The sequence below is a fragment of the Halichoerus grypus genome, chromosome 14 (genome assembly GCF_964656455.1).
Source record: "Halichoerus grypus chromosome 14, mHalGry1.hap1.1, whole genome shotgun sequence".
Classification (NCBI taxonomy): Eukaryota; Metazoa; Chordata; class Mammalia; order Carnivora; family Phocidae; genus Halichoerus; species Halichoerus grypus.
The window spans coordinates 93,380,677-93,399,429 of record NC_135725.1 but is presented as its reverse complement, the minus strand read 5'-3'; the positions used below and the strand labels follow the sequence as shown (position 1 = coordinate 93,399,429).

At 49.8% G+C, this 18,753-nt stretch overlaps 1 protein-coding gene and 1 long non-coding RNA gene across 2 annotated transcripts; both read right to left on the bottom strand.

The window, feature by feature from the left end:
• Positions 1-843: 843 nt before the first annotated feature.
• On the bottom strand, positions 844-10,507 carry LOC144380099 (uncharacterized). Its single transcript, XR_013443909.1, has 2 exons — positions 7,632-10,507; positions 844-1,234 (listed from the first exon to the last, which is right to left on the bottom strand). It is a non-coding gene; the product is annotated as an uncharacterized LOC144380099 (long non-coding RNA).
• A 6,361-nt stretch (positions 10,508-16,868) lies between these two features.
• On the bottom strand, positions 16,869-18,697 carry TOR4A (torsin family 4 member A). Its single transcript, XM_078062073.1, has one exon. It carries the CDS (start codon positions 18,281-18,283, stop codon positions 16,997-16,999), a length of 1,287 nt encoding a protein of 428 aa, XP_077918199.1. The 5' UTR covers positions 18,284-18,697; the 3' UTR covers positions 16,869-16,996.
• Positions 18,698-18,753: the final 56 nt, after the last annotated feature.

Genomic DNA, 18,753 nt, shown 5'->3' with positions numbered 1-18,753 from the left:
CCGCGCTGCGCGGGCTGTGCTGCCGCCCTGCGGCCGCGGCGCGCGCTGCGCCCACAAGCCCGGGGGTCCCTGGGCCCCCGGCAGGCACGACCCCTGCCTGCCCTTCGCCGCGCGCACGCGCGCCCTCCCGGCCTGCTGCTGACACCCTGGAGCCCACCCCAGGTCTGAGGAAGGGGCAGGGGCGTTGACCCCACAGTGGTTCTTGGCTTCCGCCCTCCCCAGAGGAGACGGCCTGGGGAAGTGCGCCCATCACGGTCCTCATCGAGCGATTGGCAGTGGTGTGCTGTTCTCCCATTTGGCGCAGTAGGGAAGAGAGGGCATTCCAGGGCCCTGGGGCCACAAAGAATGGATGATCAGCAGGACACAGGATCTGTCGCAGTCCTGTGGACGTGGCTACCTACCACTTGGCACACTTCAGGACCCAGACCACGTCTCTCAGAACCATCAGGACCAGTCATGGGGGGTGGGCAGGTGGGGGCGCTACCAGATCAGCGCCCAGAGCCTGGCGCCTCAGCAGAGGGGGCTGGGGGCGGGAGGGGGGGATGGGTAGAGGCTGGTACTGGGGTTGCAGACTCTTCCTGCTGTCTCCCGACCCCATTCCAATGGAAGTGGTGACAATGGGCAAGTGCAAGGGAGGAAGGTCTGTTCAAACTCTTGGCTGCTCAGAGCTGGAGGCTGGAGACCAGGTTTACACCTGGCACGGGCTCCCCCAATGGATAAAACCCACCTCTGCAGGTCTGTGGGCCTCCTCATGAGTACCTGTGGACAGGAGCCCCCAGGGGAACCAAGCCCAAAACGTCCCATAACCTTTCCTACAAGATAGGACAAAATTCAGAACAGCAGTGGTGTTAAAAAGATAGAACGTATTTCTCAACGGAGAAGTCCCAGTAGGTGGTCCAGGGCTGGTATGTGGTGTTAGGGGCCAGGTTCCTCCGATGCTGTAGGCTGTGCGGGCTTTTGACCACAAGGCTCGGATGGCAGCCCATCAAGTCTACATTCCAGCCAATAGCCGGGAAGAACTAGAGCTTGATCCTCTCCTCCAGGCGCACTTCCTAGGAGTGACTCCGGCCACATCTGCTCACATCCCATTGGCTAGAGCTCAGTCACATGATCAACCTCACTGCAAGGGAGGCTGGGAAATGTAGTCTATTCAGTGCTGCACCCTGGTTAAATGGGGTCATAGGGGAAGAAAGGCTGATAATTTGGAGGTGGGTAGGTGGGTAGCAGTCTGTGCCTGCCTTGGTAACATCGACGTCATCCAGGCCATGTTGTCAGGTAATGTGGGAAACAAAGGCAAAAGAAAAATTAAACTTCCTTACTACTTACAGCTCATTGATAAGTCCTTCAGACAGGCAGAGTGACATTCCTCTGGGAGCTCAGCTGCCTCGATGTGGACACTTTGCTAAGGGCAAAAGGCAATCTTAGCCCAACCCCCAGGGTCCTGTGACTCTCCTTTAAACATATAGACATTCCTTTGGAAACTTCCTTTATCTCTGTTCCCCAAAACACGTGTTGGCAATCATCCCCCAAGCATGTGGCCCACCGATACACATCTGAAGGGTCTCACGGTTGAGGGTTTACTAGACAGTAATAAATGACCTTCTAAAACAGCTAGCCCCCTCAGGGTCCTGGAAATCTTGCTTCCAAAATACCTGTCCCCACCCCCCTCCCAACTTGAGAGTGCATAATGGGCTACTCCTCACAACTCCAGTGTCGCTCTTTCTGCCCACGGGCCCTGTCCCTGTGCTTTAATAAAACCACCTTTCTGCACCAAAGACATCTCGAGAATCCTTTCTTGACCGTTTGCTCCAAACCCCAACATTTCCTACTTCATCAGGCAGAACTGTCTGTGCTTTATGCTCTGTCTTGTCCTTCCCGGCTGCAAATACACCCAACATTGTAGGCTTGGAAGTTTGTACTGAAGAACTTTCTAGGGATTAAAACCGTCCAACAGTGGGCCGAACAGGAAGAAAACAGGGGCGCTCCTGAGCGCGGGACAGAACCAGCCTCATGCTGCCCTGGGATGGCCCGCTCCCAGCCTGACCCAGCCGACTGCACAGGCCCCAAGGGAAACGGGAGAGGGGGGACACTGGCACCCAGGGCGCGTGTACCGATGAGTCTAGTGAGTTTAGGTCAGTTGTGCCTTCTGGTCCCAATTCCCACAGTAAGCTCCGTGCTACAGAGCAGGCAAACAATGCAATGCTTGTGTAGCCATCGGGAAATCAGACTACTTTCGGAGGCTGAGGAAGGGCCTCAGGAAGCCTCTGCTCCCAGCACCCCAGAGAGAGCAGACAGTATGCAGGTGCAACCAGCCCTTTGCCCGGCAGGCCCCCATTCCTGGTTCTCTTTGGCTCAATCTCCCTCTCCCTTATCGGGGAGGAAAGTAATAAGTAACCCAGCACTTTGAATTCTCAAGGTCATGTTGTTAATAAAGTACTCCTTCTCAAGGCTTCCTGTGATGTCCTTTTGTGGGTGGCTTCTTTTCATTTTATTTGAAACTGAAAGAAAATAGTTAGGTTTATCATTATTCCTAAAAAGCAACTTTACTGTGGTATAATTTACACACAATAAAATGCAGCCGTTTAGAGAGTGCTGAGTACTGGTCGATGTGTCTGCCGTCATAACTGAGGCCATAATCAAAACGCAGAATATTTCCATCACCCCCAGAAAGTTCTGCCATGCCCCCCCACCCCAAGTCAATTCCTCCCCAGCTCTAGCCCAGATCACTGCTGATCTGACTTCTGTCACCACGGATTAGCTGTGCCTGCTCTCGAACTATATCTAAAAGGATTTGTTTGGGATGTACTTTCTTGGTGTTGCTTCTGACACTTGGCATAATGCTTTTGAAATCCAGCATGTTTCAGTAACTTCTGGGGGGGTGTCACGGTTTTTTTTTCTTTCTATTTTTTTTTTTTTTCACTAGAAAAATCTGGCTGGTACCACACAAAACACAGTCTATTCTCAACGGTAATGTTTCATTTGACAGAATTACCATCCTCAATAAAGGTGCTGGCGTCACAAGGACACCTCGGAAAACTCTGGAGAGTGCAGGCACAGGCCCGCCCACACATGTCCAGCATGGCCAGTGTTGTGTCACAGTTCATCCCCTCCTCCTGGACACTGAGCCCCAAAGAACTGAAAGTCCAACTGCAGAGTGTCCACAGAGCCGGCCTTCCCCGGGAGAACGGGCCAATCTCACTGTGCTGAAGGCGATGCACCTGAGACCCAGGACCCTCCTCTGCCAGAGATGAGAAGAGTAGGCTGTGTCCCCTGTCACTTTGCAGGGACAGATGTGTGAGTGCCCAGTCATGCGAGGCGGTCGGGAAACAAAAATCAAGTGTATTTCTGTGTTCTATCCATTAACATGTAGAAAACAAAACTTTAAAAATAATCTTACAAATAAGTAAATAACAACACATTTACCATAACATCACAAAACGTAAAATACTTAAGGATAAACTTAATGAAGGATGTATGAGATCTTCCTGCTGAAAACTACAGAACGCTGCTAGGAAAAATTTGTAACCATCAAAATTAAACAAGAACTGTATCGTGTTCACGGTCTGCAAGACTCAATATGGTGAAGGTGTCCGTTCTGCCCAAGTTCATCTATAGATTCACTGCCATCCCAGTCAGAACTCCCACAGGTTGTGTGTGTGTGTGTGTGTGTGTGTGTGTGTGTGTGTGTGTGTAAACTGAACCCTCTCCTCCAGGCTCACTTCCTAGGAGTGACTCCTGCCACATCTGCTCGCGTGCCCTTGGCAGTAAGGAAATTTTCTTAAAGACAACACACAAAAAAAGCAAGAAACATAAAGGGAAAGAGTAATACACACGAACACATTAAAACTGAGGATGTCTTTCATCAGGATGCTATTAGGAGAGAAGAAAAGCAAGCCACCGAGTAGAAGAAGATATTTGCCACACATATAATCAACAACAGGCTCATACCCAGAATTTATAAAGTACTTCTACAAATCTGTAAGAAAAAAACAACCCACTTCAAAATGGGCAAGAGAAGCAAATCGGCACTTCACAAATCATCCAGGAGAAGCAAGTTAAAATCACAGTGAGAACCACCAATGACACCAAATGTTGGTGAGCATATGGGGCACCAGCAGCTCTCCCAGGACGCTGGGGGCTGGGGGGCTGGAATGAGTTGGACTTTGGAAGAGTCCAAGAGTCTGACTAAAACCCAGAATTCCACTTCAAGGTACACGGATGTGTCGGTTTCCTAGGCCTACCCTGACAAAGTACCACTAACTGGGGGGCTTAAATGACAGAAACGCATTACCTCTCAGTTCTGGAGACCAGAAGTCCATAGATGGCTGTAGACGGCCCACTTCTCCCTGTGCCTTCATGTAATCTTCCCTCCGTGCATGTCCATCTGGGTCCAAATCCCCCCCCCCTTTTATTGAACTAGGGCCCATCCCCATGTCTTCAATTTAACTTGATTACTTCTTATTTTCTCCAAATAAGGTCATATTCTGAGGTACTGAGGGGTAAGACTCCACCATATTAATGGAGGGGCGACACAGCTCAACCCATAACAGTTCCTGGTTGTTATGGATTCATCTGTGCACAGAGATGTGTGCAAAAATACTTAGGGCAGCATTACTCACAATAGCAAAAATAATAAAGTAATAAAAACAAATCAAATATCCATCAATAGAGTGGATAAACAAAATGTGGTGGATTCCTAAACCAAAGCACTTGCAGTGAGGAAAATGGAAGCTAGAGTACATGCTGTAACAGGAGCGGGTCTCACAAATACAATGCTGAGCAAAGAAGCCAGACACCAAACAAAACGTGTGGTCTGATTCCATTCATATAAAGTTCAGTCGATAGGCAAATTAAAACAGAGGGTGGCAAAACCTCCAGAATGGTAGAACGAAGAGCTCAAAAAATCCTTCCCCTAGAAAGGCAACAAAATAAAAACAAAAGTTCTGGACTCTGGAAATTGACCAAAAGTTTGAGAAGCAGGGGTGCCTGGCTGGCTCAGTCAGTGGAGCGTGGGACTCTTGATCTGGGGGTTGTAGATTCGGGGCCCAGGCTGGCTGCAGAGATTACTTAAAAATAAAATCTTAAAAATAAAAAAGGATTAAGAAGCATTTATTCAGATCTCAAGGAGGAAGGGCATTTTGCCTGGAGTTGTCCCCAGTTTGCATCACACAGGAATGATGCCAGAACAGGGCCAGCCAGAGGGGGCAACCACCTCTGAGGTGACCTGGAAAAGTCCTATTAAAAACCAGAGTTGTCACAATATATTATCTAAAATGTCCAGGTTTTTCTTTAAGATTTTATTTATTTATTTGAGACACAGAGAGAGAGCACACATGTGCACGAGAGCACAGGGGGAGGGGCAGAGGGAGAGGGACAAGCAGACTCCCCGCTGAGCAGGGAGCCCGATGAGGGGCTCAACTCCAGGACCCCGAGATCATGACCTGAGCTGAAGGCAGACACTTAACCAACTGAGCCACCCAGGTGCCCCTAAAATGCCCAGTTTTAAACAGAAAAATTAGGAGATATGCAAACAAACAGGAAAGTGTAATTCACACACAGGGTGAAGACAGGAAGAATGTCTCTGAGGGGGTCCAGATGTTGGACTTAGCAGCCATTATAAGTATTTTCAAAGACATAAAGGAAACTATGTAAAAAGAGCTAAAGGAGAGTATGATGGAAATGACCCACCAAATACCGAACATCAATAAAGAGAAGCTATTTTGAAAAAACCGGACTGCTTTGGAAAATAGTTTGGCAGTTATTTAAAATGTTAAAAGTAGAGTTTCCACATGACCCAGGATGCATCACCCTTTTCCAAGTCTCAGTGTATACCCAGGATAAATTCAAACATATGACCACACAGGAAACTGTATGCAAAAGGTCATAGCAGCATTATTCACAACGGTCAAAAAGTAGAGGGGCACCAGGGTGACCCAGTCAGTTAAGTGTCTAACTCTTGGTTTCAGTGCAGGTCATGATCTCATGGGTCATGGGATCAAGCCCCGAGTTGGGCTCCGTACTCAGTGCTCAGCGGGGAGTCTGCTTGAAGATTCTCTCCCTCTGCCCCCCCCCCCGGCTTTCATGTGCTGTCTCTCTCTCTCTCTAACATAAATCAATAAATCTTTTTGTAAAAATAGCCAAAAAGTAGAAAAAAAAAACAGATGTCCCTCAACTAATGAAGATATAAACACATGTGGGATATCTATGCAATGGAAAATTATCCAGCCATAAAAAGGAATGAAGCACTGATACATGATTGAAAACAGACCTTGAAAACATTATGCTAAGTAAAAGAAGCCAGACACAAAAGGACCAATATTGTAGGATTCCAGTCAAACAAACTGCCTAGGGCTGGGTGGGGAGTGAGTGCTAATGGGCATAGGGTTTCTTTTTGAGATAAAAATGTTTTAAAATCAGATCGTGGTGATGGTTGCACAACTTTTTGAATACACTAAAAGCCATCGAACTGTGTGCCTTAAATGGGTAAACTGTATGGTATGTGAATTACATCTTAATAAAAGAACGCTTTTTAAAAAATATCTTTTTTAAGTATGTGCAATTTTGTAAAGCAGATTATTTTTTAAAGGTTTTTTTTTTTAAAGATTTTATTTATTTATTTGACAGAGAGAGACACAGCGAGAGAGGGAACACAAGCAGGGGAAGTGGGAGAGGGAGAAGCAGGCTTCCCGCCAGGCAGGGAGCCCGATGCAGGACTCGATCCCAGGACCCTGGGATCATGAGCTGAGCCGAAGGCAGACGCTTAACGACTGAGCCACCCAGGCACCCCTGTAAAGCAGATTATTAATAAAAACAGAGATCCAGGGGTGCCTCGGTGGCTCAGCCAGTTAAGGGTCTGCTTTTGGTTCAGGTCATGATCCTGGGGTCCCGGGATCCAGCCCCACGTCAGGCTCTCTGCTCAGCGGGGAGACTGCTTCTCCCTCTCCCTCTGTGTACTCTCTCTCTCTCTCTCTCTCAAATAAACAAATAAATAAATCTTGGAAAAAAAAAAGTCCAGCACACAGTGGACACTAACACATGGAGAGTACTGTGTTTCCTTGATTTTGGACATCTTAAGAAGTGATACCTATAATCCAGTGATGTGAATGAAACCACCTTCGAGATACTCTCGAACATCAGCCTCATAACTTTACAACTTGGTCCCAAAATGTGTCATCCAACTTGGTCCTGAGGGACTTTGGATTATTTCAAAACCTGCAAAGCACATCTTCACAAGATGAAGCTTTCTGACCCTGAAGGGTGTTTAAAAGAATGGGCCACTTGTTCTGAAGGTCATTCTGAAAAAGAAGTTCCAGGCATTTTGCACATTCCTGGAAAAAAGTGTCCATACAACATTCTTTAAGATGCATCAATTCCATCACTTTTAGAAAAAAATCAAGGTGCACTATGGCTGCTCAGTCCCCTCAAGGCAAGAGGGTGGAGCCCCAAGCTCAGACACCCAGGTAGTCATCAGGTGCAAGGTCACCCTCCATGCCTCTCCTCTTGAGCATCTTAGAGCAGAAAACTGCAGAAGGTCCCAACCAGACCCAGAGCAACGTGTGGTGAGTGGGCTTGTGGCTGAAGTGCAGGCAGTTTCTGACTGTTATGAGCTTTTCCTCCCGAGCGGTACTGACCTGCTCTGGAAGGATGGTGTCTGTTCGTCCAGAAAAGTCTCAGCTGCCCACTAATCACTGCACTTCACCCATCAGCAACTCCATACACTCAAAGATCTTGGCCTGGTTCTGTCATATTTTCCACTGGTCAGGCTCTGTGAGGTCATTCTGGGAAGACCTAGATATGTCATACGTTCCATTTCAGTGTCAGTGATTTGGGTTTGTAACAACACTCCAAATGAAGGTTAACTTGCTTCAAGCTTAGGCACTCCTTGCTTGTTGACCTAAGCCCCATAGTCTGTAGTAAAATTAATCTATTTCCCTTGAGATTTTGCAGACCCCTGGGCTTGAGGAACAAAGGACCAGACTTTCCCAAAAGATATGGCCTGGCCTTATTTGAAACCACTCACCACTGCCACCAGCAAGTCTCTTCAGGGTCGTGTGGACAAATGACTTACTGCTGAGCGCCAACTTCTCCTGCATGCAGCCCCCTCACCATTTCCCAAGCCTTCCCCTTAAAAACTCTGCAGCTTCCCCTAGACTGAAAGAGATGGTCTTTGGACATTAGTCTGCCACCTTCCCAGGTTGTCCACTTCCTGAATAAAGCAACCTTCTGTTGCTTTATTCTGTTATCTAAAATATACAAAGACTTCCTCAAGCTCAACAAGAAAACAAACAACCTGATTAAAAAATTAGCAAAAGATATAAACGTACAGATGGCAAATAAGCACGAGAAAAGATGCTCCACATCACATGTCATCAGGGAGATGCAAATTAAAACAAGATACCACTACACATTATTGGAATGGCCCAATTCCAGAACACTGGAGTCAAATGCTGGAGGATATGCGGCAGCAGGAACTCTCTTTGCTGGTGGGCATGCAAGATGCACAGCCACTTCGAAGGACAGTTGGGCGGTTTCTTACAAAACTAAACATACTCTTACTGTATGATACAGCAATTGTGCTCCTTCATGTGTACTCAAACTAGATGAAAACTTATGTCCACACAAAAGCCTGCACACATATACTTAGAGCAGCTTGATCCATAATTTTTCATGGTTGCCAAAACTTGAAAGCAACCAAAGTATCCTTCAATAGGTAAATGGATAAACTGTAGTCCAACCAGACAATGGGATATTTATTCAGCACTAAAGAGAAATGAGCTATGAGGCCATGGAAAGACATGGAGGAGCCTGAAATGCATATCCGTAGGTGAAATAAGCTGATCTTAAAAGGCAACATACTGCCTACCACCTGTATGATTCCAATGATACGACATTCCAGACAAAGCAAAACTATGGAAACAGTAAAAAGATCAATGGTTTCCAGAAGTCGGAGGGAGAGGGGATAAGTAGATGGGGTGCAGAGGATTTTGATCCAATAATGGTGGATATGTGTCATTCTACATTTGTCCAAACACAGAATATACAACATAAAGAGTGAACTCTAGGGGCGCCTGAGTGGCTCAGTCATTGGTCCTCTGCCTTCGGGTCAGGTCATGATCCCAGGGTCCTGGGATCCAGCCCCTCATCGGGCTCCCTGCTTGGCAGGAAGCCTGCTTCTCCCTCTCCCACTCCCCCTGCTTGTGTTCCCTCTCTCGCTGTTATCTCTCTCTGTCAAATAAATAAATAAAATCTTTAAAAAAAAAAAAAAGAGTGAACTCTAATGTAAACTATGGAGCCCAGGTGATAATGACTTGTCAATGTAGGTTCACCAACTGTGACAAATGCACTATCAGGTGGGGCTGTTCACCGTCAGGGAGGTTGGGGGGACAGGGGATCTACAGGAAATCTCTACTATGAACCTAAAACTGCTCTAAAAAAATAGTCTACTTTTTTTTAAATCCACTCAAGGGGATCAACAGCAGACTTGAAAAGCCATAAGAAATAATCACTGACTTCGAAGACAGATCAATAGAAATTATCCATTCTGAAGAAACTAAAAAGAAACGAAGAAAAATGAACAGAGCCTTAGAGACCCATGAGACATTATTAGGAATATAAAAGTGCATATGATGAGAGACCCAGAAGGAGAGGCAAAAGAAAGAGAAGCAGAAAAAAAAATCTAATGAAATAATGACCCCAAATTCCCAAACTGGATGCAAAATATTCATCCATACATCAAAGAAGCTCAGTGAGATCCACACCTAGACCTACTGGAGAGAAGATGGTGAGAGTCAAAGACAAAGAGAAAACCTGAAGGCAGCAAGAGAAGGGCTTCTGTGCTGGGACGCATCATGAGGTGACAGCCAGCTTCTTGTCAAGACACAGTGGAAATGTGGACAGTGGGATGACATTTTTAAAGAGTCAGGGGGAAGGCAGCTATGCTCACCACCATACCACCAACGCAAGAGTCAGGGGGAAAGAACTGTCAGCCAAGAATTCCATATCCACCAAAACTCATTGAATTTATGTGCTGAAAAGTACAAAACACTGCTGAAAGAAATTAAGACCTAAATACATGGAAAGAAATCCCATGTTCATGGATTGGGAGACTTAATATTGTCAATATGTCAATACGTCCCAAGGTAAACTACAGCTTCAGTGTAGTCAAGTTACGTGAATCAAACTTCCAACAGTTTTTGCAGAAATGGAAGAGACAGAATTTGGATGTACATCAACCTACAGAGTCCTAAAATGAAAGGCTAGAATCTGAGAGCACATATAGAAGGATATAATAGGTGAAACATAAACACAACTGAAACAATCTTTTCCACAAGGACTATAAGGGTTACTATAAACACAAACAAAGAATCTTTTCCACAAGGACTATAAGGGTTACTATAAAAACCTCATGCCAATAAAATTGGACAACTTACCCGAACTGGATAAACTCTCAGAAATTCCTAGAAAGACATAAATTATGAAAACTGACTTGCAGAGTTTGCAGATTTAATTAAGAATACAGACCTTGAGGGGCGCCTGGGTGGCTCAGTCGTTAAGCGTCTGCCTTCGGCTCAGGCCATGATCCCAGCGTCCTGGGATCGAGCCCCGCATCGGGCTCCCTGCTCCGCGGGAAGCCTGCTTCTCCCTCTCCCACTCCCCCTGCTTGTGTTCCTTCTCTCGCTGTGTCTCTCTCTGTCAAATAAATAAATAAAATCTTAAAAAAAAAAAAAAGAATACAGACCTTGAGATGGAGAGAGTATCCTGGATTATCCAGATGGGACCCATCTAGTCAAATAAGTCCTTAAAAGCAAAGAAATATTCTTGGCTGTGTTCAGAAAGAGATGTGATGGCAGAGAGGTCAGAGAGATACAATGTTGCTGCCTTAGGGAGCGGAGGAAGGGGACGAGGAGCCAAGGCTCGCAGCCTCTAGGAGCAGGAAAAAACAAGCAAACCAACTTTTCCCAAAGCCTCCAGAAAGAAATGCAGCCCTACTGATGCCATGATTTTAGCCTCCTTTGATCCAATTTGGATTTCTGACCTGAAGAACTGTAAGATAATAATAAATTTGTGTTGTTTTAAGTCACTAGGTTTGTGGCAACTTGTTATGGCATTAACAGGAAACCAGCACAATTATCCTGATACCAAAGCCAGACAAAGACATCACAAGAAAACAAAACTTCAGACCAATATCCCTCATAAATACAGATGCAAAAGTCCTCGACAAAATATTAGCAAACTGAATCGAGCAACAGATAAAAAGGATTATACCCCATGACCAAATGGGATTTATCCCTGGAATTCAAGGTTGGTTTAACATCTGAAAATCAATAAAATAGGGGCACCTGGGTGGCTCAGTTGGTTAAGGGTACAGCTCTTGATTTTGGCTCAGGTTGTGAGATCGAGACCCGCATGCACACACATGCTCTCTCTCTCTCTAAAAAAAAAAAAAGAAAGAAAGAAAGAAAAGAAAAAGAAGTTAAAGAACATAAACCACATGTTCCCCTCAATAGGTGAACATATTTGACAAAATCCAACACTCATTCATAAAACTCTGAACATTCAAAGAATACAAGGAAACTTTCTCACGCTGACAAAGAACACTACAAAAAGCCCGGCAGCTAACATCCTACTTAATGGTAAAAGACTCGATGCTTTGCCCCTAAGAGGAATACCACATTTCTGGTCTAAAACATTGTACTAGGAAGTTCCAGCCAGTACATGAGGCAAGAAACAGAAATAGAAGGCATAGAGACTGGGAAGGAAGAAGCAAAACTGCCTTTATTTGCAGAAACATGATCCCATATGTTGAGCACCCTAAGAAACCCATACCAATTGGGGCGCCTGGGTGGCTCAGTCGTCAAGTGTCTGCCTTCGGCTCAGGTCATGATCCCAGGGTCCTGGGATCGAGCCCCGCATTGGGCTCCCTGCTCGGTGGGAAGCCTGCTTCTCCCTCTCCCACTCCCCCTGCTTGTGTTCCCTCTCTCGCTGTGTCTCTCTCTGTCAAATGACTAAATAAAATCTTAAAAAAAGAAAGAAAGAAAGAAAGAAAGAAACCCATACCAAAAAAAAAAAAAAAAAAAACACAAAAGGACTGATAAACAAGTTCCACAGGGTCACGGGATCCAAGATCAATATACAAAATTCTATTTTGTTTTTATATGCCATTAATGAAGAGCTTGAACGTGACCGTAGCACCATTCTATTTGCAATGGCATCAAAAAGAGTAAAGTGCTCAGGAATACGCTGAAGAGGAGAAGTGCACGGCTTGCACACTGAGCTACACCTCATCTCGAAGAGAACTGAAGACTTGGGAGCCTGAGCGGCTCCAAGTCCGGGGACTGGAAAGTTCAATATTATTGATCTGGCAGTTCTCCCCAAACTGATCTCTAGAGCCAATGTGATTTCTATCAAAATGTAGAAATTGGGTTTTGGTTTGGGTTGTTGTTGTTGTTTTCTTCTCAGAAATTGGCAATCTGATCTTAAAATTTATATAGAAAGGCAAAGGACCCAGAACAGCCAGAACAATACTGAAAACTAAGAACAAAGTTGAATGACTCACACTTTCCAATTTCAAAACTAACTGTAAAGCTACAGAAATCAAAAGGACGTGACTCCGGCATAAGCACGGACACACAGATCAATAGAACATAACTGAGAGTCCGGAGATAAGCCCTCATCTTCGTGCCCGGTTAATTTCTGATGAAGGTGTTAAGATGCAGTTGTAGGTAAGGACTTGGCTAGTTACTCAATCAAAACCTAATCTGGGTGTTGCTGTGAAGGCATCTTGTAGAGGAGATTCAGGTCCGAATCAATCAACTTTATGTAAAGGAAATGATCCTGCGTGACCTGGGTGGGCCTGATTCAATCTGTTGAAAAGACTCAGGAGCAGAGCTGGAACACCCCGCCCCCCGGCAGCTCGGGCGGACCGGAGCCCAGCCGGCCCTTCCCCGCGGTTGCCCTCATGGAGCTCTCCCACAGATGCTCTTGCTCTGGGGGACTTTAACTGCCATAGGCATCAGGGCAATTTAACAGAGAAAGGACAGACTTTTCAACAAATAGTGAGGGGACATCCACACACAGTAAGATTGATTTCAACCTTCATCTCACACCATGCATAAAAATTAGTTCAAAATGGTTCATAGACCTAAATGTAAGAGCTAAAACCTTAAAACCATTTAGAATAAAGCACAGGGGAAAGTCTTTATGATCTGGGAGTAAGCCAGGAGTTCTTAGAAACACCCCAGTCGGGATCCATGAAAGAAAAAAAATGGATACATTTGACTTCATAAAAATTAAACCCTTTTGCACTTCAAAATGCATTTTTTAATTATGAAAATTAAGAAAAACCTATAGACCGGAAGAAAACATTTGCCACATGCATCCGATCCAACACCTATGGCCGGGATATATAAAGACCTCTCGCAAGTCGACAATCAGCGAGACCACCCAAATAAAGTGACTGTCTACGCAGCACGTGGAGCATGCTCAAGACCATTAGTTACTGGGAAAACGCAAACCAAAACCACCCCTGGGACGGATGTCATATAAGAGACTGTCAGTAACAAGTGCTGGCGAGCACGCGGCGAAGCCTCACCCCCACACACCGCCTGCCGACCGAGTGTAAAATGGTACAGCCACGTTGGAGCAGTTTGGCAGTTTCTTTAAAAAATCACACAAAATGTTCTTCGTGTGACTCAGCAATTCTACTCTTCGGTATTTATTCCAGGTAAAGGAAAACGTATGTCCACACAGTTTGGGGCAATGTTCCTTGCACAATTTATTCATAACAGCCAACAAATTCGAACAACCCAAATGTGCACAGGATGCATCTGCTACGGAATGAGTCTGGTCCACGGAATGGAACACTCGTCAGCAGCAGAAAGGAAAGCACCCATCCACGTCAGCAAACAGGGCATGGCCAGGCTCCTAGAAACTCCTAGAAGCCATGCCCTATAGCCTGGGTGAACCCCAAAAGCCGTATGCTAAGGGAAGGAAGTCAGACACATAAAGCTAAAAAGAGTCCACGTATACGAAAAGCCTTTTAGAAAAGGCAAACCTTGGGAGACAGAATGAGCGGTGGTCTGAGGGAGGGGGGAAAACAGGTATTCACTGAAAATAAGCAGGATGGATCTTTCTGGGGTCATGGAAAGATCCTAAGCCTGAATTGTGGCAATATCTGCAGAAGTCTGCAAATTTACTAAAAATCATTAAATCATCCACTCTTTTAAGTCGATTTTGTGGTATATAAATGATACTTCAATCAAGGTGTTCTGTTGTTTTGGTTTGTTTTGTTTTGAATTAAACAAACAGGAAAGCTACAACATGAAAAACAAACTAAACCAGACTGGTTAGAGTTGTGAAGTTAGGTGGTTGAAGTATGAAGGCCACAAGGCTGTAATTCGGTGGAAAGTTGGCTGGTCATCGCCTGGGGTGGGGAGGAGGGGCCGGGAGGAGGAGGGGCGTGGAGAGTTCCTAGGAGCCTGGCCATGCCCAGTTTCCTGACCTGGATGGGTGCTTGCTTTGTGATAAAAGTTTGAATATATATTTTGCTTTATCCACTTTTCTAGATGTATGTTATATTAGACAACATTAACCCTTTACAATACCAGCCAAACATTATTTGGTTTTTAGGAATAAATCTCACAAAAGTGAGCAAGACCTGTCAGCAGAACATTATACAGGTGTATTCAAACTCGTGAATCAGGTCTCGTCAATCGCATCACAGGGTGACGGAGTCACACTCCCCACACTGTCCTGTGGATCAGTGCAGTTCCAATTCAGATCCTAAAAGATTTTCCAAAGACTTTGACAAAACCAGGGGTGCCTGGGTGGCTCAGACAGTTAAGCTCTTGATCTTGGTTCAGGTCTTGATCTCAGGGTCCTGAGTTCAAGCCCTGCATTGGGCTCCACGTTGGGTATGGAGCCTGCTTAAAAAAAAAAAAAAAAAGACAAAGAAGAAGAAGAAAAGATTTTGACAAAACCAAGTTCTAATGAAAAAAGCCCCAGAAGAGCCAAGTAACTCTTCAAGAAGGATGTCTTGACCCAGGGAAAACAAACCGACCCTCAGCCGGGAAACTGTCCCACCTGCACAGAGAGAACCTCGGAACCCAGTTTCTAGCAGAATGGGAATTACAGAGCCTCGGGAAAAGAGGGAACTAGTTTATAAATACATCAATAAAATAAAATTTAAAAATCAATAAGAATTAGCTATAATGTCTGATAATGAGGAGTTGGATAAAAGGACGGAGTTTAAGTACACGGTGAGACGGCCCTGAGCGGGGAGAGGGTGGACTGGCCCTCAGCTGACCACAAGTCGGGTCGCTGCCCAAGTAAGGGTGTTAAGTCCTCGGTTCCGGGTATAACTGCCAACCTATTAAGGAGACAGATGGGACCCTGAGGGGGACCACTACCAAAAAATAAAAATAAAGCAAGATATAAAAACACATGAAAAGGCACAAGACAAAGTCCCAAGAGAAGTGTAAGCCGTCAGTACGCCGCGGCTGCCGCCCACACCCGGATGCACGGGCCGAGCCGGGGCCTCCGACCTGGACACGGCCCCCTCTGGCACCTACTCGGCCTCAGAGACTGGGGCTCCTGTCGCCAGCTGCCCAGCACGTGCGGTCGGTGGACAGAGCTGGCCATGCCTCCCAACCCCCCTGGGGGAGCAAGGCTTCCAAAGGCCCCCTCCCCCTGCGCCCACCCCCGGCCCCGGGGAGTTCTCGGGGAGTTCTTCCGCCCTTCCCACCTGGGCCCCGGGTCCCACCCCCGCCCCGTGCGGCTTCCCCCTCCTTCCGGCAGACCTCGGCCCAGGGCCGCCGCCGCCGACCGCCAGGACGAGGAGGGATGGCGCGGGGTGCTCCCCCCACGCGGGAGCCTCAGTCTGCGGGGTCTGCGGGGCTCCGGGGGCGTGCTGAGCTCTGCCGCGGTGGGGGGGCGCGCACAGCCCCGCGCCGGCTCAACTAGAGCTTCCCCTCTGCTCCCCGAGTCCCCCGTTGGCAGCAGCTGCGGTCAGCGTCGTCGGCGTCTGTGCACGTGTCCCCGCGACCACGCGCGGCCACCGAGCGGCAGCACTGAGGCCACCCCAGGGCTCGCGGGAAGCGGGGCTGCGACAAGTGAGGTCCGCTTGGACGCGACCACCGCCCTCCGGGAGCCACGGCAAAAGGCGCCCACAGCGCCCGAAAAGTCTTGGGGACCGAAAACCTGAAAACCTCTGCAGTTGAGTCTAAGGGATCTCTACCTTGAGGCCTACCCCGGTTCGGTGTCCTGAAGCAGGTTGGTGACCAGGGCAGGGGGGTCCGAGAAGTCAGCGCCCCTGTCACCCTGAGACAGCTCTCCCCACCTTCCAGAGCGTTCAGGGTATTCCACTGGATCAACTCGTTGTGGGGAGACTCCCACCCATCCTGCCTCCCAGGGAGCTACTGGGGGCTGGAGTCCAGGAGAAATCCAGGGAGTCCATCGGGTTCTCCTGGCCGGAGGAGCATCCAGGACTTCGGGGCCCACGGGGTGGGCAGGTGAGCAAGGGCTGGACTGGACGGGAGTGTACGTGAGTGTGACTGATGGCTGCTGCAGGCGCCCCACAGAGCTGAGGTCATATCCAGTGCAGGGGACCAACTATGTGACCCTGGGGGCCACGCACGTTCTCTGAGGCCACCCCTCCTCTGCACCGTGGAGGCTGGACTGCCTGCCTCCTGGGATGCCTGCAGTGAGGTGCACACGGCAGGTGCTCAGGAATGTGGGCTGAACTGAGGATTGGGAGGTGGCAGATCGGGGGCTGGAATGGGGGAATTGTTATTGGAAGGGGGGGCACCGAACTGACCCACCCCCACCAGCCTCCCTAGGCCCCAGGGTGAACCACGAGTGGGGGAGGGCAATGGGGGCTAGAGACAGATTTATTAGAGGCCTCAGGCAAATCCACAGGGTCCCCTCCCTCCTACTGCCACCAACAACCCCAAAGGCCTGCGGTGCCCACTAGCGTCCCTCACGTCCAGCTGCGCCTGCGCTACAAGAGATTCACCCTGGCCACCACCTGCTTGCAGCCGGTGACGGCGAACTCACGGCCAGCGACGCGGTAGTAGCTGAGCTGCGCCGCCAGGAGCTCAGCGCGGGCTGGCTCTGGGAAGAAGCCCTCCCCGGCCATCTCGTCCCGGAAGCAGTTGACCACGTCCCGCTTGTCCAGCAGCAGGAAGGGCACGATGGCCGCCGCCTGCCACAGCGGGTGCTCGCGGACCAGGAGCGCCCGCAGGCGGGCGCGCAGCTCCTCCTCGGCCTGCGCCGCTGCCGCCCCGTCCCGGTCGCCGTGGGCACCGCGGGCGCCGTCGGAGCGCTGGGGCAGCGCGCGGGATGCGTTCTGCAGCACGAAGCGCGTGATCTCCGAGCCGCCCGCACTGCTGAGGAGCACATAAATGGCGTTGTGGAAGTGGTGGGCACGCTGCGGCTGCAGGAAGCCATGCAGCTCGTCCAGCAGCGCCGGCGGCAGGAGCTCCGCCTCATCCAGCACCACGAGCGGGGTCTTCTCCTCCGCCTCGGCCCGCGCCACCACGTCGGCCACCAGCCCCGCCAGCTCCTCCCGGCAGGCCTGCGCAGCGCGCGGCTCGGGGCAGTGGTGGCGCGCGTGGTACTGCAGCACGAGCGCGCCGCCCTCGAGCACAGCGCGGAAGTGGCGCGCCAGCAGGCGGCCCACGTGGCTCTTGCCCACGCCGCTGGGCCCGTGCAGCGCCAGAAGCAGCGGGCGGCTGTGCACGTGCGTGGCCAGGTAGTCCCGCAGCAGCGCCACGATGCGCCCCACAGCAGCCGGCTGACCGAACACGGCGCGCTGCAGCGCCTTCTCCAGCCCGTCGAGGTCGTAGCGCTGCGCGTTATCGTCCAGGTTCTCGATGGCGTTGAGCACCTGGAAGCCCACGATGGCCACGAGCAGCAACAGGCAGCGCTGCGCGCGGCTCCGGCGCTCCGCGTGCGGCCGGCACTTGCGCGAGGTCTCGGGGTAGAGCACCACACGGCTGCGCCGGCGCCTCTTGCGCGGCGTCCTGGACGGCAGCTGCGCCGGGCCGTCGAAGGTGAAGAACTGCGGCTGGTCCAGGTCAGCGTGCGGCGCCCTGGAGCCGCAGCCGGGTCTGGGCGTTCCAGCGCCGGAGGCCGAGCCCGTGCCCGGCGGCAGGAGGCGCCGCTTGCGCAGGAGGCACACGCGGCGACGCAGGCGGACCACGGCGCGCAGCGGCGCGATCACGCTCGGGCCGGGGATGCTGGGGCCCGCGGCGGCGGGCTCCAGACTGGGCTGGCCGCCGTCCATGGCGCAGAGGCGGCGCTCGGCATGCAGGTCGCCCTCCCTGCAACAGGAAGATGGGGAGGGTCTCCAGACTTCACCCCGGCCAACGGGGACCCTTCCCCCGAATGATCTCACCCCTCTGAGAGGTCCCCAGGGAGCGCGGCGGGGGGCGGGGGGGTCCTGGTGCCAGCCTCGCCGAGCCTGAGTCTCGCCCCGCTGACCAGGAAGCGGCTCCCCGCGGGGCCCCAATGCAAATCTCTCGGTCCTCCCATAAACAGCTGCGGGCCTTGAGGAAGTGGCGGAGGGGGGCGGGCGCAGCTATCGGGAAGCCACCCGGCTTCCTGGAGGAGAAGTCGGTGCCAACTAGGCGCCGATTAAGGGTGAAGAAGGGTCAAGGCCCGACCCTGCTGCCCGCCCCCTCCCCCGCCCACAGCTCCGACTGCCAGGCGCCAGGGGCCCTCTGAATCCCAAGTGGGAACCAAGAGAAGCAGAGG